The 21,687-nt window shown below is 38.6% G+C and overlaps 1 protein-coding gene and 1 long non-coding RNA gene across 14 annotated transcripts in view; one reads left to right on the forward strand and one right to left on the reverse strand.

Moving 5' to 3' along the window:
- LOC105489080 (uncharacterized) overlaps positions 1-21,687 on the forward strand; it is a 50,116-nt gene that overhangs the window by 26,509 nt on the left and 1,920 nt on the right. The window lies entirely within an intron of this gene.
- LOC105489077 (basonuclin zinc finger protein 2) overlaps positions 1,557-21,687 on the reverse strand; it is a 448,875-nt gene continuing 428,744 nt past the window's right edge. For 7 of the 13 annotated variants that reach the window (XM_071077824.1, XM_011753712.3, XM_011753710.3 and 4 more), the window contains 3 exons: positions 18,489-20,458; positions 17,968-18,033; positions 1,557-2,650 (listed from right to left, as the gene is read on the reverse strand). In XM_071077824.1, coding sequence (XP_070933925.1) covers positions 1,990-2,650; positions 17,968-18,033; positions 18,489-20,458 — 2,697 coding nt within the window. In that variant the 3' untranslated portion in view covers positions 1,557-1,989. The other 6 variants (XM_071077825.1, XM_011753715.3, XM_011753711.3 and 3 more) reach the window with 4 other exon arrangements.

Below are 21,687 nucleotides of genomic sequence, written 5' to 3' on the forward strand. Positions count from 1 at the left end.
GGGTATTTCTAACTTTAGACTGATGAGAGAAATGTCTGAGGCCATTAAATGCAAAAAAGAAATACATTCTCTTTAAATTATTGTGTACTGTTCGACAAAATATTCCTTGTTTATCTCTTCCTTTCCTCTCCACTTAAAAAAAAAAAAGGAAAAAAAAAAAAAGAAAAAAAAAAAAAAGACAACAAACCAGTCTGCAATGCACACCCTAATGGTTTTGGCTGCAGACTGAACTTGAGTAAATATCATCATTTAGTCAGTATGTTGTGGTAGCTGAGGCTGCCGATGTGGTTAACCAGCTCAGGCAACATGTGTAAACATCGGAAACAAAACAAAACAAAAAAGGTTTGGAGAATAGTCTCTCCCCTCTTTCTCACTCTCAATTGCTTGGTTTCAGGCTTGCTTTCATTTCTCTCTGACAAATCGTGTGGGGAAACACAAAACACTAAACATTGAGAGATCCTAGTTTAAAATCCCCTTCTTCTGGCTTTTCAGAAAGGAGTGTTGCTCAATTCAAGTTTAGCACATGTTTTCAAAGCTTCCAAGTACTGCTGCTGTTAAATGCCTTTTGATTTTGTCTACCAAACAGGCCTGAATTATAGTACGACTGCAGAATTTGCAACAAATTAGACAGCCATACAAGAGACCGACCCAGTTCAGAGGATTTCTTTTGAAAGGATAAGAGTTAGGGCCTTGGAAATGAGTGTTCAACTCTTTTACTGTATTCATCTTTGTTCCGTAGCGAGTAATTTGGGCTTTTGTATCCTGAAATATTATCCTGCCTCTGAAGAATAAATGCCTTGGCTGTTTCACACCACATAATTTTGTTTTCCTTTTATGTAACTTAACGTATAAGCAAGAAGGATGCAATGTTGATTCTAATAACATTCGGCACTTGAAAGAATCACCAAGTGTTTTTTTAAAAAGCGGTTTTCTGGTGGCCGACAAATTGGCCTGTGGTTATGTTGAGTGACTAATTGTATTTTCTTTTCTGGAAACTTGTGCAAAGTTGGCAGTTTTGTGTTAACACTAATACTTTGTTTGGCATTTGTGCCCTATACTGACCAGACCATTTTTATACAAGTGAATTTTTTTTTAAAAAAGACACTTACTGAAGTATGGCAATAGTTTAAGGATAAAAAAGAAGCATGGTTATTACACATCCCCTTGTAGTGTATGAAAAAAAGTGCATGACAGGATTTATGTACTAGTACAGGACATTTTAAAAAATCAGATCTGTGCTGTAAAGCATGCCAGCACCTCTTTACCACTATATCTAACAGGTAGTAAAAACAAGACCATGTTTTTAAAAAAAAAAAAAAAATGTGCATTAATGCTAACATAAATGAATAGAGCTAGCCAGCAAACTATTTTTTCCTGCATATCTAACAGCTGGATGTAACTGTAAAAATTAAACAAAAAAGTTAAACAACCATCAATACAATTGTTTTACATCAATGGCCCCTCAAGGCTAAATATTTACAGGTGAATCTGCCATGCTTTAATTGAAGATTCTTTCAAAACCTTAAAGTTCACAAAAGACAACTATAAGAAGTTCCTTTTTGTTTCTTTTTTCTTTTTTTTTTTTTTCCCTTTTATTTTTGCAGGCAACAGTCATGGGTACAACAAATTGTCTCTTTGGGGAAGACCAAGAATTATTCTGTCAAAACTGGGGCTAGTTGCACACTCTGTGTGTGTGTGTGTGTGTGTGTGTGTGTGTGTGTGTTTAAAGGGGTACTCTGTTTTCACCCTTAAATCAAAGATCCCACTCCTTTCCCAAAACTTTTATAAAGGGAAGTGAAAAAAATTCAAAAGCACCTAGTGTTTATCTTATTTATCTCAAGGAAATACGTGTGTGTGTATGTAGCCACAGAGCATACATTAATGCGCACACACACACACACCCCAAGTACATAAGCGCACACTGACTATGGCAGTTCAAACACGTAGGCCATCTGGTGAGAGCTGGCATTTGTAGTGTCCATTCTGAGACTAATCTACTGAAGTGAAGGGAATGTTTTTGTGGAGATTAGGGTTCTGACTGTGCCGATTTCGGCTTCGTACAGAGGAAAACATCATATTGCAACCTGGGACTTTGCACTTGTGCATTTCTCGCAAATGCACGGTTTTGTAGTGCACTCTCAGGGTCCCCTTGTTGCTGTACATTTTGTGGCAAATGTTGCACATGATCCCACCATTGCTCCCAGACAAGCTGCTGAACATAAGAGATCCTGAAACTTCAGCCCCTAGGCTGCCAGGGAGGGCGGGGGCCTCGGCCTTGTGTGCCGACTCCCCACTGTCACTCGCCCCGTCAATGTCATCGAGAAGAATCCCCTCGTCACTGCCTGCGTCGGATTCTCTGGAGGAATGGATGCTGCTGCTGGACTGGAGGCTGGAGGTGGTGCTCAAGTCAAGGACCATGTAGTCCTCTGCCATGCCTCTCCCATACCCGTTCAGGTGGGAGTCTTCAGTCCCTGCGGGAGAGGAGGCGTCTTCCCTGACATCGAGCCCCATGGGGTGCTGGGCACCATAGATCTTCACCAAAAATTCATCGCGGAGGTCCTTGCTAAGGGAGGGCTGCGATGAGTCCAGGCCCATGTCATCGAGTTCTTTGGTCAACAGTTTACGATGTAGGTTTATGTTGGCACTGTGTCTAGGAAAACAAGAGGGAAGGGGGGGTAGGTGGATAGGGGTTGGGGAGGGGTGAGAAAAAGGAAAGCATTTTAAAATTGATTCAGCTTTCACTAGGTATCAAATAAGCACATTCACTGCTAATTACACCATTATAAAAGCAAGCATTCCCCTATATCCTCAGGATCTGGGAGTTTAGTGGTGGTGGTGGGAGGTGCAATCAGGGGAACTTTCCATTAACATAATTTTTATAAGAGAGTAAAATCTGTCAATGGTAGGATGAATGCAAACCCATGCACCTTTTTCTCAATGATTACTGTTAGTTTTACTATGTAGCAGCATCAGCTGCAGAGAATTTCATGGCAGAGATTTTAAAATATATATTAAATAGGATAAAAGAATAGAAACTTTCTGCTTGTCTAAATGGAACAGTCTAAATTTAACAAAAAACAAGAAAAAATAAACATCTTTTCTATACAGCACACACTGTATTTTGAGGTATAGGAAAAATTCATTTTTTAAAAAAGTAGTCTAGATAATTTAGATATAACTTCAAAAAACAATGAAATCTTCCTTCTCTACCCTCCACATTTCAAGCTTTAAGGAAAAACAATAGCTTAACAGATTAAGCAATTTGAAATAGGGTTACAGACTGTCTTTTAACAACACGAATGCCTTTTGTCAGAATGATTTGGTAATCCCAGTTAAATCTAATAATAAAATACATTTACTTTTTAGAAGTATGTGCATTTTAGTGTCCAAAATATTTTCATCGAGTAATTCTACTTTAAAATTTAATTATTTAAGACAAAAACTGAAAAACAGAAACTTTTTAAAAAAATAAAATCCACCCACCTTTTTAAAAAAAGTCACACTCAACAACAGAAAAAAAAACAAAAAACAAAAAACCCAGAGGTACAAAATTAAAACACAGTAAGTACAAAAAAAAAAAAAAAAAAAAAAATCAAGCACAACAATAACACAGGGTTCCTCTATTTTAACAACTGGAACCCATACTTCTTAGACAAGCAAAACTTTTATTCTACTCACTGACTGCTTTGCTTGTATATATATATAGACAGGATTTGTCCCAGAGAATCCACAGGGACATCATGATTTACAAAGCCTGATATGTTATCATCTATCTGGAAACATTGTCTTTGTATTTATATCCCCCACTTATTTTTAAAGTGCCCTTGGGCATATACCTCTCTCCACCTGCAAAGGCTCACATGTTCAACAGTACCTAAATTGAAGGTTACCTTTCCAAAAAATAAATGAACGTATCTACAGATAAATAAAAGCTTCTCAATACTGGTGGAAGCTCTACAGCTTGGAGAAGTAATTGTGATAAGGGAAATGACCTAAATGGCTGATATAAAGTTCAACAGACCTCCCGATTATACTTAAAAGTATGGAAGACCAAAATGCGTCATTCCATTTGGTGGCAAACACGGTTGATATTTCCTAGAGATGGTTGAGAGGTATGTGCCTCAGAGACAAGAAAGGTGGGGAACACTTCTCCACCTTTCCACACAAGACAATATACAGCACTCTGGGTTTTAAGGGGCAGAGGGCAGCAGCCCTCTCCAACTGCACTTAGGAAGGCTGAGCTTACCTTGTGACAATAAGATCAGCTTTCTAATCTTTTGCTAAATCGATCACAAAAGAAAGCAAGAATAAGAGACAGAGAGAGAGAGAGAGAAAGAGAGAGAAAGAGAGAGAGAGAAAACAAATTCACATTCTAGACATCTGGTTTTGAAAAACGTAAACAATAAAATAGGGATTTAAAACGTTCTGATCACAAAATTATTTTGTCATAAGCGATCATCCCATACGCTGTCTTGATGATTTTCAGATCAGCTGTATAATCCAAAAATCATAAATCAAATTAAAATAAACCAAATTCACAGCATCATCATCATCCACAAATGAGTTTTAAACAGATGCATGCAGTGTGTGGGCATGTGAATGATAAACAGAAGTTGTCCCCACGGTCCCTGCTCTGACACAGTAATTCCCCGTTTCCTTGGTGTCAGATGGCAGGTGACTCCAAGTGCAGGTTGCTAAGCAAAGTGCAGGAAATGCCTACTGTGAGGTCTTTACTCTGACATGTGGGTACACCACCAGAGTTATTACAAGAATGTGGAAGTAGAGTTACGCTATGCGCTATTATTCTATTGATAAAACAATCTGCCAACTATATGCAGCTCACGAAATCCTATCCCTGTTTATTATTTTTTAACACCCTCCCCCTTTCTTAATTTCACGAGCACACATTTTGCGATGACTGTAATCTAGAACTCTGTTGCTTCTCACACATCTGCAGTTACCACTTCCTAGGTTCACTGCTGAGAAAATAGCAGCCAGACACACAGCAGTTGCATCAAGACATACTGAATAAGGAAGAATAAATTAACATTGAGAAAAGGACACACTGATCACCCAGATGGACACATCTTCCCTAAGATGACTTGTGAAATTACACATCTCCACCAATATGTTACCAGGAAGAGATTTTCTCTTCATTTCTCACTTACAGCAGTAGAAATCTGTAATCTAATTAGACGATGTACCAGCCCTCAATATCTGTCAACCAAACGATGTGCAGAAATGTGTAGACCAGCTCTGGCACTCTGTTCAACAGTGTCCCTTTTCCGCTGTCAGCAGTACTGTTGGCCTCTGCTAATATAATTACATTGACTTTTATTCAATTAAGTGCCATCCCTCACTTTAAAAAAAAAAGCTACTTTATCAATTGATTCAGGTGTAATGCAATAATAAAGATGAACTCATGGCAGTGCATTAGCTCTGCTCTTCATAACTTCAGTACACGGGTTCATTCATGGTAGTCGATTTCCATTATGCGACCACAGTTCACAAGAATTGATTCTTTTATGTTCAATTCTTAATCTATTTCATTTTTGTTTAATAATCCTACTAAATGCCATATGCAAAACACTTGAAGTGGAGATGGGAAGGATGGACTGAGGAAAGTCTGCTGGCACTCTCATGATAGTGGGCTTGAAGATTTTCTCACAAACTCACACAGTATTCCTAAGGTGGAAGGAAGGAAAGCACGAGAAGGAAAACAGACTAAAATTCTTTAGAGGGTACTGATCCTGCCCAAGAGGTTAGGGTTCAGTCTCCACAGAATGGACAAAAGACAGCACTTGATTTTAACAAAGACCTATTGTTGGATTCTTGAATCAGTCAATCCAGACCATTAGCTGTCATAAAATACTGTCCTCATGAGATTCAAAGACCTAGGGTTAATAGCAATTTGAGGACTATTACAAGTTTATCAGGATCAGCAAAACTGAAGAGGTGAAAAGAAAGGGAAGATGGAATAGACACAGAAAGAACTCTCACCTACTGATAATCAGATGTAGAGAGAAGACCCTAAAATGGGAGGAAGGCCAGAGAGTGCTGGAAACCGGCGGGGGACTCCCTGGCAGAGGAAGCCATACTCAGTTGTATGCAACAATTGGAACAAAGAATCCAACAAGGAACCAATTTTGAGTTCTCCAGTGATAGAGATGGTTTTTCTACAAACAGATTTAGTGTTCTGAATATTTATCTCTAGGAAAGAGGGAAGAATTATCATTAACAAAAATCTAGACTGTATCAGAACATCTTATATTCTATAAGAACATGAACAGCAGAAAGGTTTCTACTTGTTTTGATTTGGAAGGCAAGAAAGAAACATGAGTTCACAGGTAGAAGGGATAAGGATTTCGTCTTAGGAAGTGCAGTGGTAATCATTAAGGCAGTGGTCCAAACCTTAGCCCCAGATGTTCACTTTCAAGAACATAACTAAATCTTATTCAATATTATGTGTCCTGCACATGAAGTAGAATACTCTGTACAGAGGAGGTACTTAAAAGTACATTGGTTTCCCTTCCATCAATAATATGCATGAGTCTTCAGGAAGTATTTCCCAAAATACACTGTAGAAGGGAAGAAAACAATGATCCCAAGGTAGGACTCATGTAACGGAATATCCAAGGAAAGGTGGTGGCGACACTACAAATGGTGATTCTGACGCTATTAATACCCTAGTGTGTTATAAGGGAATGCCACAAAATTAGGGTATGAAAAAGCCCTGTAACTTGGGCTATGCTTGGAATTACAAATGCTTCCTTTAAACCTCTGTACTCTTTCTATACTGTGAATTTACCAAAAGCTTCTTAAAGACCAAGATCACCTTTAAAAGCAAAAAGTTATAAAACCTTGGACTGAGGGGAGGGTGCTGCAGAACCAAACTTCTTTCTTCTTTGAAATGCTGAGTGGAAGTACTCTAACTGGACTAAAGTGGACTACCAGTCTTTTTCTGTTCCTTTGATGGAAACTTTACCATGCAACCACAGAAGACATGAAATTCACCAAATGTAGTCAAGTAAGTGCAAATGCCCTTCAGAAAGAAAGCAAGTCTTGCCTTGGATTTCTCTTTTCTCATCACATTAAGTTAGATTTAATGTGATGTCTGGTCCATAAAAATTAAAACTAAAAACAAAAACACTATCTAAAGAAAGTGTTTTGAGGTTTTAAACTTGACTTTAAGATACAGGGAAGACACGAAAAAGAAAACAAAAAACAAAAAACAAGTTGCATCACCAAATTAGAAAATAAGACTGGCAGTCAGAGACTGAATAATGAATCAAGCTATAGGCTGCACAAAGTGTCTTAATTCTTAATCAGATTTGAACTAGTCTAAACTTACTGAATTGAAACAAAATACTTGATAATTAATTAGAATGCCTCAAGTGAAAAATAATTGAGGCCCCACTTTGGATTAGTTTTTGCCTTTATTTTCCAGCTCAACTCTGCTGTTCAACACACACACATTCCCCAATTCTCAAATGATATTGTGCAGAATGATCATAATAATATATACATAGCAGATGCCATATGCATGCCTATTTGTTTGTATGTATGTGTCTACATACATGTATATGGGGAGGGGGGAGAGAGAGAGATAAATTTATATCCAATCTGGGTAAGTCTAGATGCTAGGGTTAAGTATATTTTGGGACTACTGAGTCAACAATACTTTTGAGTAGAAATGTAAACCTGCTATCCAAATCCACAGAAATGAAAAATTAAAACTTCTGCCTCTCATTAGTCCTTTTCTTATCTGGATTGCTACAATACTATCTATTACACTTACCTCAAAATTTTTGTATTATCATTTATTAATAATGAATGCTTATGGCTCTGTGCACAAAATGATACTTTTGACACTATACCTTTCTGTAAAATTAGTAGTTGTTCTACAGGTTATTATTTAAAGATTCCGTCCAAAAGATGTGAAAACCATCCCCTAGCTCAGTAAGAAAATTCAATGTGAAATTCTAGTGGGTAACACTCAAAAAGCCCCAAATGTAAGGAAGTACATATTAAATGCAAGAAACAAAATCTAAGCAAATTCTTGCAAATTAAAAGTATGAAATTCAGCCATTTCAACCCCTTTCAATATAAAACAAATCATCCATACTGGTCACGCAGGCAGTTTCCTCTACATTCAAATTATTCACTTGAAGATAAGCTCCCACCAAACTCTTTAGGGGTTTAGCTAATTTACTGCACAGATACGGCACGTCTGTTGTAATAACAGGTAGGATGTATTGGGGTCGACCATTTATCAGAATTAGACTTCTTTTCTCAATTCACAGTGAATTATGCTGCCTACACGACTCCCCTCTCTCAGAGCCTGCCATCCCCGTATGGCCCCTAATGTGGCAGGCAAACAAAATTGACAGTCTCATCTTGTCAACAAGGGGCGATTCTCCTGAGAAGCCATTTAACTTTGCAGGGGAAGCAATGTATTAATGTGCTTGTCCCAGGAATGTTAATCATCTTCAAGCTTCCGATCTAACTTTGACGTGAACGAAATCACCAAATTTGTTTACTAAATGAATCGTAATATGCTAATAAGAAAGCATGACATATATGGAAAAGCCAAACAGATGGTTTGTTTACTCCACTTTGCAACTTTATAAATGTTGTAACTCTGAAGACGTTAGTGAGAATTATTGGTTTGTTGGCAGAGGCAAACATGTCTTTCGCATACTAAATCTGGCGCTACAGTTAGAAAACAATTTGTCATTGCTGTGGAATGCATAAAAAATGTTAATGTAGGGATGGCATTTGGGAAGGCAGATTGGTAGATGGGAAATGTGTATGCTGGATGCTCAGGTTAAGTGAAGAATTGATATCCAGCAGCCCCATTCCCTAACCATTTTACTTTTGAGTTGTATCTGACACATCGAGGCTTCTCAAGGGTGCTGATTATTCAATAGGTACCTGTTGCGCTGTAATGTGAGATGAGTGTTACACTGTGAACAGGATTATGTTTTCACAGCATTTGGAAGTGTTCTCAATCAGGCAGCTCATATGGTGCTCAGTTTACTACTATTGTTGGGTAAGAAAAAGCAAAGCCATGAGCCCTGGCATCTTTTAAGGACTTACTGAGAATAAATCTGAGCTTTAATTTTGAGTTTTGTATTTACCCTGGACAAATTAACCCTCAAGCTTTCCATTCCTTGTTTTATATAGTCTGACTTATATAAAGATTTTAGAAGATATATTTCCAAAATAATAGGAGCTAATTTTTACAGGCATGTGCCACCACACCCAACTATTTTTTTTTTTTTTTTGTTCAGTATAGAAGGGTTTTTGCTATGTTGGCCATGCTGGTCTTGAACTCCTGGTCTCAAGCAATCTGCCTGCCTCAGCCTCCCAAAGTGCTGGAATTACAGGCGTGAGCCACCACGCCCAGCCTAAAATGGTTAATTTATGATCTTCTTAAAATACAACATTCAGGATGCATGAGTTCCCCAAGGGAGGTGACAGTATTTTGTAGGACAATCAATATTATTATTTAGCTATGGCTTTATCTAGAATTCTGTGTTGAAAATGAAACTAATAAAGACACCTGAACAAGAAGAGTGAGCATAATCTAATTTACAAGTTTGATTAAATGTCAAAACTACCAGCCAAAAAATGAAAACTTCATTTAACCAACCAGCAATGCATGTATGCTACTAAATGTTTTAGTATTTAGAAATGGATGATTTTTGTGAAGTTCTTTTTACTTTTTATCTGCACAGGCAGAGTCTGAAATGCAGGATTTTATATTAAAGAAGTACTTATTCCCTCTTATGTTATTAACCACTCCCAACATCCTGGTCATAGAGATACATGTTGAGACTACCACTAATCTTGTGGGATTTCCTGGTGTATCACCACACAGCACTGAACTTTTTACCCAAGAAATGAGAGAGCAAAGTGATCTAAAGAAACCACTGAGTTCATCTTGCTGTCCAAGGATCACTTTGAAGCAGGAAGCATTAGCAACTGTTCCAGCCTGGTGCTTATATCTCATTTGAAACATCTCATTCCTGACCAACAAAGAAAATTTCAATAAAGTACTTTTACTGATTTAACAACAGTGAGCTCCTGGGAATGTCAAAGTGCTAAGCCTTCTCCAAGGAGAAAAGAAATCAGCAGCTCAAATATAATTAACCTTCCATTCTCAATGCAAACTGCCACGCATAGGAGCTCTGCAGTCTATTAGTGAAGTTATAATGGCCAACAGGCAGAAGCAAAATTGGTCAAAAAGTTGGCTGCTGCTGTCATATTTTTGGAATTATGATTAATGACACTAATAATGTGGATGATTACTGATATGTGTATCTCCAGCAGTTTATCATATTGCTTTGGCTGCCTACGTCCACAATAAACAGGATGCTATCATTTACCTCTTTATTGAAGGCAATCCTTCTCTTGAAGGAGCATATTCTAATTACTTCGTAATGTTTTATGTCTTAAACATTTTGCAGCTCTGGACCTTGCCAACTGCTTCGTGTCTACCATTGATTAATTACTGAATGTTTAATCAAAATTTAGAAACTAATGTAGTCATTTATGAGCACACTGCAGTGCCAAAGTAGTTAGGCTTTGCTCCCAAGTTTGGAGAGTGTTGGGTTCAAAATCAAATCCCAGTCATGCATGAGGATCCAAGAATTTCACCTTGGGTGCTCTGAGGTTGCCAATTCCATCTCCACTGATGAATGGAAGGTAATCTAACTACAGGGTAAACAGCATCTTTACCTACCCTGTCTTCACTGGATTTCCCTTTCCTCTTTCCTCAGTTCCCTGATCAACCGAGCACCACTGTTAGCTGTTGCTGAGAACAAGAAAGTCCTCGTGAATACCCGTCATGAGAATATAGTTTTGAAGTGGTTAAACAAGTGAAAAATAATTTGCTGGGACAAATACATAAGTTTTTTTTAATGTGGATTTTTTATGGTACTGTCATACAACCATTCACCGTTGAAGTTAAGTGTTTTTTTAATACCATTACTGAACTGCTGAAATGGATGCTAATATAGCTTGGAGTGCTAATGTCAAGTCCTGGTAATAAAAAAGACAGACTGCTGAATGAAATAATTTCAAGTAAAAAATAGAACAAAAGTGCTCTCTCTCTTGCTCTCCACTTTTATTGAATTGGGACTGACTGAGCCAATTGCTTTAGAAGTCTGTAAAACACAATTACGAGTGAGCGAACTGACCCACCAGTGCCCCCTCAGTGACAGAGCAGACTAAAAAGGCGGCAGAGTTAGAGCGGCTCCCCTCCGCTGGCCATCAGACCTACAAGGCTACCAGCTGCAGTTCTGTTGTTCTTGGTGCCCAAATGGGTCTTGTTTTACCTACGAAATCTTATTTCCCATCAATGTGATAAAGTTACTTCATACATCACTCTCTAAGATGTAGATGTCTATTCTGGCAATTAAGAATGATCTGTCTTTTGATATTCTTATTTATGTGGATGTTTATGTATAAACACACATACACATTATGTGGATGAATTTAGATTAGAACATTAGCACAATTTTTGAATGGCTGGTAATAATTCAGATTGATATATGCAACAGCAATATTGAGGCACCGCTTACATATATTCTGTTAGAAACACTTGTCTTTTTTTTCTTTCCTAAGGTAAAGTCAAAATCAGAGCAAGCAACAAAAAGAATTAAACTAGAAGTGGGTAACATTTTCCCCCCTAGTTAATAAAAGAACTAATAAACTCTACAAAGTACTAGAGTTAGGATCACTAACACTTTAGGCATAACAGCTTTTTACCAGGAATTTACAACTCCTGTTTTAATTCAAGCAGCTTGCATTAGGACATAAAAGCTAGGTATATTTTAAAAGTGTAGTTTTATGTGAAATAACCGAAGAAAAATTGTCCTTTCCTAAAAAGTATTCTTTCTTCCTCGTCTCAGCTTGCCTGCCTCTCCCTCACACGTGTATCTTGGCACTCAAGAATCAAAGTTACCAAATTCCTCTTTTATGACGTTGCAATTTTTTGGCAAGGACAAGCTTCTTTCCAATTCTGCCACATTCATTTATTTGAAGCTTGTGGGAGTCTTATGGCAAGCACATTATTTCTGAGAAGGCTGTAAAAAAAGAAAAAAAAAATCTTCGTTGCTAAACCTTCATTATGAAATTTAGGCAAAGAAGGTATCCCTTCCTCTTAGTACAACCACGAATGATCACTTACAGCAGAAGGGTTGACAGCAGCCTTTCACCTAAGACAAAACTGAACTTACCCGAGTTATACAAGTGAATGTTAATGTACATGTACGGTCTTACCACCCTCTTCTGGGTAGAAAACAGCCTATGTTTTTTAAAAACAGAAGATGGGCTACAAAAATGAGCCTCTCAAATAAATAGTTACATATAAGAAAGATTCATACCAATAAAGTCTGTGAGAAGGTCAGATAAGATTCTGAGGGACGTGGAAATCAGGAAGACCCTTTCAAAGTGGTCTCATCATGAAAAATACCACTGGTGCAATCAATATGTGCATTCTGCTCAGATATTTTGGCCTGAATTTTCAAGATAATGCTGGCAAGAACAGTAGATTGTTCCTTTATGAGGAAGGTAAAAATAAGAGCTATATAGAAGCATTATGTATGTGCAACAGAAGTTATAATTCCACAAGAGACTTAATGTTAACTCCCGTCAATAGAAATTTGTAAAAATCTCTTTGCATCATGAAAAGGCAATCATTCATCAGCCATGAAGCTTTGTGGTCTATTTGGTACACAGTTCTGAAGACGGGGGAAATGACTGGTGTGGTTCTTGCAGTGGAGGAGTGAAAGGTCAGCAGAGGCTTAAATGAGCTTGTCTTGCATCCAGCTGGGCCAGCAGGAGGTCATTAGGAAGATCCGAGGCTCACTTTAGGCTTGACAGAGTCTCTCTCCATGATACAAGGAGACCGTTTTGCTCACTGCTCTTCTCCCAGTATCTAAAAAGAACCCCAGGGACAGGAATGACACTGAAGTTTATCTTACTACCAAAGTTTTGCTTGAGGAGGGCACAACTAGCAATTACTCAGGAGGGGGATTTATTTTGTGTGTTTGCTTCTGATGGAACGTAATGGAGATAAGTACAAAAGGTTTATTGATCTGGCTCTATTGTGAAACCAAATAGAGTAGCAGGGGAAAAAAAAAAACTCTTCCTTAACATTTAGAAGTCAGAGGATCTGCACAACTTCACGTTATAAGAGAATTTTAGAAATGGAGACTTGTAGTTTGATTGGCAATGAAATGAAAGAGCTAATGCTTTAAAATGTTCTCCCCTTTTACTTGGAGGGGATTACCACATCGTATTTGACAGCTAATTATATTAGGGCAAATATACTAATAGTTATCTTGAATTGGTGCTAAGTGGCTCATTTCTTAGAGGTATTACCTGGTGAAATCATGTGTATTTGCTGAAAAGCCCTCCCTAGAAAAAGTTCTGTATAAGTTTCCAAACATAGAGAATCATGGAAAAAATGGATGTTGCTATGCTGAGAAGGTGGTAACAGGAGGTAGGTAACATGTTCTCGCATCTTCACCTCTGTTGTTAATGTATGCAGTGGCTCATCAGAGGTAGCTCATGTTAATTTATTCCTGCACACCTGTACAGGGCTGGAAGTCAGGTAATCAGACCAGCTAAAACCATACATTTCTGCTTTTTAGCTACAGCTACCCAGAGGCCTATAGAGGAACAAATTTAGTTCTGGAGACATCAGCAGGTTTTAATAAACCAAATACACATGTCTTCCTCCATAGGAATAGAGAAGTTTCCACATTTAGATGTGGACTGATTAAACTAGCAATCAAATGGAAGGTTCATATGTGACACCAATGGTTGCCTCATATTTATTTATAAATCACCCTCAGCAAAAATAATTTGGTCTTTAAATTTATTCATAGGGCTAAATCATCTTTCTACAACTTGAAGATCAAACATATATGCTTACCTTTCTGATAAAATTTAAGACAAACCTTGACAACTAGCAGCTACTACTCTGAGAAGAAAGGAACAAAGATGGTAAAACTCATGTAGGATGAAAAAGAGACAATGACTTCTTACTATACAGATCATCTAGTTGCTGGGTACAAAGTCTTCATTTTAGATGGGAATTTAGAACTGCCAATCATTAAGACAAATATGAATAGATTTTAACCTATGAGCAAATGATAAGGAATATTAGGAAAGAGAACAGAGGGTATTTGTTATTTTTCTTCCTGAATAAAAACCAAATTAACTTATAAGTAGGCTCCCCTTCAAAATGAGTGACCTATGCCACTCAGGTCCTGGGGATCAAAAATCAAGTCAGAGTATGAGAAAGAATGAAAGGTCAACTACACCCAGCTAATTCTGACTATCAGGCTCTCTTCAAGAAAATTTCCCGTATGAAGACGGCAGGTTCCAGGCCAGTTAGAATTTCCTCTTCCTAGGAAAGATTTCATATGTGTACTTCATAATGGAGGGGCAGCCTCCTGTTCCTTAACAGAACAGCAGCTCAGCAGCAGACAGATCAAGGGATAAACAAGAAGGAGGAAAGGGTCTTTAGAGACCTCAAAATCGAACACTACACTTTGTTATCAGGATATACTTGAAGACTTTAGCAGTCACCTTAAAGCAGCAGTCCCCAAACTTTTTGGTAACCAGAGACCAGTTTCATGGAAGACAATTTTTCCACAGACGTGAGTGGGGGGTATAGTTTTGGGATGATTCAATGATTCAGGCATGTTACATTTATCATTAGATTATCTTAAGGAGTGTGCAACCTAGATCCTTCCCGTGCATATTTCACAATAGGGTTCACACTCCTGTGAGAATCTCACGCCACCAGTGATCTGACAGGAGGTGGAGCTCAGGCAGTCATGCTCGCCCGCCCACCACTCACCTCCTGCTGTGCAGCCTGGTTCCTTACAGGCCATGGACAAGTACTAGTCTGCAGCCACGGGGTTCGGGACCCCTGCTTTAGAGCATCAGAGTTGTCTACAGAGAAAATTATTTACATTTCACTTCTATCACTCAGAATAAAAATTATTCTAACAGCTACCTAGTTACAAAGATGAATCACACTTCGTGTGCTTGCTCTCTGTCCGTGTGGAATGGTCCTCTTGGCTTCTGAATTTGTTAAACACACACTCATTTACAACTATATAGAAAAGAATAGATTTGACGCTGTTGCTTGGAATCTTCAGCCCTGACAAATCTTGCATGTGTCTCCTTCCTCCCTCTGTGTCACTTTACACAAACAGCATTCTTGCTTTTCAAAAATCTTCAACTTGATCTTATAAAATCTAGAAGGACCACCAACAAAGGACCTGGTAATCTTTGCTAATTAACTGCCAAACCTAAAACGTAGTATTTAACATCTTTCTACTTCCCATCTTACTAACATGCCTATCTGGAGACCAAAAATGCAACTACCTCATGTATAATCACTTTGGAAGAAGCCCAGGCAGACCTGTGTAAAACTCCTCCAAGGTGTTCGAATCATGAAGAAGTGCGCTTTTATAAACAGAAGGAAGAGGGCAATTCTGTTAGCTTTATGACAGGAATCTTAGAAACCCTTAGCCCTGCACACTTCAGCCCCCACTCAAAATCCCCTCTAATGCTTTATTTGCACAAGGAAGACATTGTGGAGTCAAGGATGGATGAAACTGAGACTCTGGGGAGAGGAAAGAAATGGGTCTGAGGACAGCAGGATTAAAGACAAAGGAGGGTTTCTGTTTGAGAAGGTCTGTTGGCTCAAGAAAAAGGTAAGAAAACTTGTCTTAGCTTCACAGCAAATTAAAAAGGAAAAAATAGGGAGACAAAATTCCTGGGGTTCTTGTGACTAATAAAGTAAAAGTGAAGAGACAGGAGAAGGTAAGTCTAAGAGACAGATCAGAAATGTAATCCAAGAGGCTTTGTGAATAACGAGATTAAATCACAGGTTGACATTCATTGACGAAATGACAATAAAAGGCTGAAACAGGAATACAATTATGTTTCACAGTTCACTCTGCTGAGATGCAGGAAGAGGCAGGCACCCCAATGGCATCACTGGTTATTTGGTGTAGCTAAACTCCTAACATTATGTTAATTCAAGTCATAGACTCAAACAAGATGAAAACTTTTCTTCAGAAAATATAATGTCAAAATTAAAGTATCAGAACTTGTGTGTTTATAACCTAGGATCAAAAGAGTTGTGTATTGTTAAAAAGCAAAATTTCAAGTAAGAATTAAAAAAGTTTCTATTCTACAATTTTTGCAATCTGCTTTTCCATTTATCTTTTGTGATAAAGCTACAAACTGAAAAAGATTGGACACACTGTGATTTCACCCAAATGAAATGTATCAACTGTCTTCTGAAGCTTGCTATCTTCTGCGTGACTGAACACCCTGGGAGCACATCTGTACTCTTCTTCCCACCTAGAATATCCTCATCATCCTAGATGTGGGTCTAAACTTATATATAGTTAGTCACGCACTAAAATCCTGATACCTACAATAAAAAATGAAGACTGAAATATTTTCCTGCTATCAATAAATGTTTTTCCTCAGACAAACCAATAAGCAGTACCTCAACAGTGCCTCCTTATGTGTTAAGACGTACACATACGAGCACTTGCGTTTTCTAGGAATTTTACATAAATGAAGGCTTCAAACGTTGGGTGTGTAGCCTTTTGGTCTCACAGCTATTTATTCCAGTGCTATGACTTGCAATATTTTCAGCAAACCAACTAAAACTGTGATAGGACTTCATGCAATTAAGATTAAATTTTGGCTTGTCTTCAAACACTCCATTTCCATAAATATTTTATGCAGGTTTTCGAGTCTTTTATTTTTGTTTAAAAAAATGCAGTGCATTAACCTCATTATTAGTAGTGTACTATCTCAAATTTAAAAGAATGAGTATTGCTCACAACTTGGGGGAGGTTGGGTACAGTATTTTATTATTCAAAATATAGCCATCTTATCTGATATATTCTGGGACTGTCAATGATACCTTGGAACTGAAATAACATGACTATAAACCACTTTTACAGAACAAAGTAAATGGGGGTGGGAAAATCATTAAAAAATAGTTTCTCCTCAAAGCATGTTTTGGGTTATATAAGAAAGTTACTTATTTTTCTTAAAGATTTTGCTTTTCAAAGATTGGCCCCCTTTTATTTCAATAGAAAGGAAAAAAATACTCTTCAAACTTTTATTTAAAAAAGGATTGATCTCCAAATATGAAGACAAAACAGAATATTCCAGAGACAGGACACGACTTTTCAGTGGTATGTTTAATGTTACTTTGCCAAAGAACTCTACGCAATTGACAAGCACTAGAATTACTGCTTATTAGTGGTGGCTCTGTAGAAACTTTCTAGTTAATTTAATGTGTTTCTTCCATTGATTTCCACCATGATAATAAATTTTCTTTAAAATATTTTTAAAAGACAATGTAGAACCAAAAACCACACCTGATATAATGGCTGAAGAACTAAACTGGCCTGTGACCTGAGTCGGGCTGGTGGTGTATTATGTAAATGATCTGCTCATAAGCTTATCTCAACAAATGCAGGATAACCGCACTATCCTGCCACTGACCACCTTGATACATTCCATTTATATTACATTTTCTTGAGGATTAATAAAGAACTTTGTAGGTTTAGGACCAGCTGCTTCTGTTTAAGCCCAACTGTTTCAGAGCTGCAACTACATAGCAAGAGTGTGATGTCATCTGAAGGCTGGACATAATACATTCGTGCTGGTCCTCAAAGTATATGCATGCCTCACCTTCTGTGAATAATCCCCATGGTAGACTATAGTTTAGAGATGTGCTCAAAGCCATTATGAAGTTAAGATAAAGAAACCCACACCACCATACCATTTTCCCACATCAACAATTACATCTGTCCCATTTCCTCCTGATATTTTCATGACTCTTAAAGAATTCAAGGACACACTAAATACTCATGTAAGGAATGATAACATTACTGGTTATACCTACGGAGATGCAGGCTGTCTCGATGTCCTGGACCTATGGTTCTTTCCATCCGTAAATTTCTGTTTCTATATTGGATAAATATGTGTGTATGAAGATAATATATTGATTTAATCAAAAAGCCACATGGCAAAGCAGAAATATAAATATATAAATATATATATAACAGAAGCTGCGGCTTCTAAGTGAAGGTTCACGGGGAAGCAGGGAACCGTGTACATAGTTAACTTATTCACACCCAGATGCATGAAAACACATAAACACACATATACACAGAGCACAGAGAAAAATGGCATGCATTACGGGTAAGATGGCACATGATTCTGCATGCTTAATCATCACAAGCACCAACTGCAACAATCCTTCATGAGCATGGCAGCCTAGTTATCACGTGATCACTGTGGACAATCTTTACAGTGCATCAAAAACATCTAAGTTGGATTTCTTTTAGTGTGAAGTCCAACGTGACTGAAAACTGGCACCCTCCACCCCCAGCAGGAGCAGCCAATGGAGATTTACTGACCTGTCTCTGCTTCGGCGAGAGGGGAATGCAGCATTGCAACCAGCCACTGTGCAGACGTGCATCTCTTTCAAGTGAACATTCCTGTAGTGAAGTTTCACACTGTAGGAGCTTTTGAAACTCTTCTTGCACACATAACATATTTTGGGGTCTGGGCTAGAACACAGGTCACCTTCTGGGGAGAACTTTTGAGGGCTGCCATAATTCAGAGACGATGTAAAGCTCTCATGCAAGGCGGCCATGCTGGCACCCCCACCGTTGTACAGTCCATACTGGCTCATGTAAAACATGTCGTAAGTGGGGTCTGTAAATTCTTCCTTCACCTTGATGACGTCCTGGTGAGAGGGCTCACTGTGGTTCTCATCAGGCCTCTCACTATTCATCAGGACTTTTTCACTCACTTCGCTGTGAATGTGCTCATCCCCTTCCATGGATTCCTCGCCCAGTTTGGGCTCCGAAGACTCAGACTCGTTCTCATAGTCCCGCTCAGGCTCTTGGTCTTCAGAAGTCATGCTGTCGGCCCTCCTTATTTCAGTCCTTGAAATGCACCGGGTCCTGTTATGCTTAGAAAAGTCCTTCACAGACATGCCTGGGCTCATCTCCTCTTGGGAGTGACAATGATTGTCATGGCTCATGTCATTGACCACAGCTCCACCATCATTGGGGTCATCATCTTCATCATCAAACTCATCGGCGGTATCAATAATTTCCTTCTCAATCTTCACAGGCATGCTTGACTTCCTGGGCTTTTTCTTGGGTGCCAGGTCAGCACTGGGCTCATGGGTGGCCATCATCACTGCTGGCACTACTGGCTCAGAGGGTGGCGGGGGGTGCTGCTCTATGGTACCACTGGTTGGAATGATGGGACTGGTTGGGAGGGAGGTTGGAGGACTCACCATTTCCCCTGGAGTGAGTAAACTTCTATAAAATGGAGGAACTGGTTGTACAGTCTTTAGCCCAGAAAACACCAGCTGGCTAGGGAGAGGATTTTGCAAGACAGGGTCTAGAGGGGGAGTGGTAAAACCCATTGGGGGCCGGCCAGGGCTTGTGAGTGCCAGATTTGATTTTGTACTTGCTATGACAGGGGTGGCAGCTCCTGAGGTGGCCCGAATTAAATCTTTATCTCGGTTATTCCTTAGCATAGGCATGTGAAGGCGAGGATTGGGGTTTGCACTGTGGCGATTACGACTTCGGAGGGAGCTAAAGACCATGTTGCAACCTTCAATGGTGCATCGATGTTTGATCTTCAGGTGAACAGCATTGTAATGAATTTTGAGAGTACCTTTGTCATAGAACGTCTTCCCACATGCATTACAGAACACTCTTCCCTTCCTAGAGGCTGACCCCATCCTTCTCATCCGATGAATCCGGAATGAGCTTTTTGGGTGTTCAGTTTTAGTTAAGTCACTGACTGGGGCAGAATTCTGAATGGGAGAGACACAGGCTGGCTCGGTTTTGGGCTCCACATTAGTAATGCTGGTCAGGGCATTTCTATTGGGTGTTTGATCATTCTTATAAGGTGTGGGAGAAACTTCAGATTCACTGCTCTCATTATATTCATTCTGAGTTGAAAGGCTGGGTTCCCGCAGCCTCAACCCTGGTTGCTCTAACAGTAGCCCATTTGGAGGCAACCCTAGCAGTGGCGCTGAGACAGGGTTTATGTACTGGAATGGAAGCAGAAATGCAAGGCTGTTTGGGATGTTTTCGAAGTGATGAATGCTGGAAGGATTGCTGTTCTCTAAGTGAGCAAGGAGGCTGGGACTCCTGGTGCGATTATTGCTCTCAATGAAAGTCCTTATATCTGAGTCTGTCTTTGAAGATGGTACAGCCACGGCCTGTCCTTCTTTCTCCTGAATTGCCATCAGCTCCACAATGGATTTGGTTTCTCCAAACCGCAGAAACTGCTGAAGGGTGATGATTTCCTCTTCTCGAGACATGATGGCCCAGCGGTCCAGCACCTTGCCAGCAGCATCCTAGAGGCCACATCAAAGAAACAACAAAGACAAACACAAAAACTTATTGACTGTGCATAATTATTCAATGCAACTGAAGGTGCTCTGTGTGCTCCTAAAACACCGAGAGCAAGAGCAGAAAACAACATGCAAGCACTGTTAATAAAAGTCAACCCACAAAGCAAACTTTTCTGCCATGCAAATGTAGTAATTAGAGTCACAGTTAGAGAAACAGATTGAGTTTAATAATGTCAAAGCAAACAAAATGTAGACCACTGGGGCTCTGTGATCTAAAATGCCTTCAGTACTGCTTTTTTAACAACAATGATCTATATACTATGCAACTATTTAGCATATATTAGTATAAGATGTGAACTCCTGCTGTGAAATCCAATATAAATGAAAAAAATGGTACCTTAGTCCTTATTAAACTGTGATACTATAGGAAGGAATTAAGTACATTTTGTGAAATTTACTTCTTCAACATAAGCAGACATGACACTGGATTCAATGATGAAAATTCCTTTAAGTAGGAGTTATGTGAATTTCTGAATCAAAAAGATGAATAAAGTAGCATTACCCCTCATATCTTGTTACTAAACTGTATCTTTTTTTTGGGAATGGCTATATTTTAGTATCATTTAATAGCAGGCAATTTCATAAGGAAGAGTAAGAAAAACATCACTCATAAAAGGTAATTGTACTTTTCCTGAAAATTGGTTGTAATTCTATGATTCAAAGTTTGAGTTAGACTTAATGTATTTGACTTTTTACGATCTTGTTATAAATAACAGTCATAGATATCTAAAAAGTAAACATGTGATGGATTTAGATAGAATAAATGTGTAAAAAGTTGTCTCTCAGCATCCTCCTCTGATAGCAAAGGGAGTCCACAGAGAATACACATCAGTAATCACCAGACTATGTGTTGTTAAATATACATTAAAAAGCATTTCACACTTTCATTTTTGCTAGTAACTATGAGATTTGCCTGGAGGTAGGACTTTAAAATCCTGCAATGTAATGTCAGGCAATCCATTTCAGCATGGATTGAGAGAAATCTATTCAAACACTTAAATAATGACTCCATCACTTTCTAGGGCACCATTTCTTCCCATTGGGACGGCACACTTTGCATCCCTCTGTGAATGACACTTGCCCCAACCCTGATCATGAATTTAAGAAAGCATAGTATCTTCTTAAAAACAAAATGACAAGATACTTATTAATTACAAACGGAAAATCATAAC

Source organism: Macaca nemestrina, chromosome 14 (genome assembly GCF_043159975.1).
Source record: "Macaca nemestrina isolate mMacNem1 chromosome 14, mMacNem.hap1, whole genome shotgun sequence".
Taxonomy (NCBI): domain Eukaryota; kingdom Metazoa; phylum Chordata; class Mammalia; order Primates; family Cercopithecidae; genus Macaca; species Macaca nemestrina.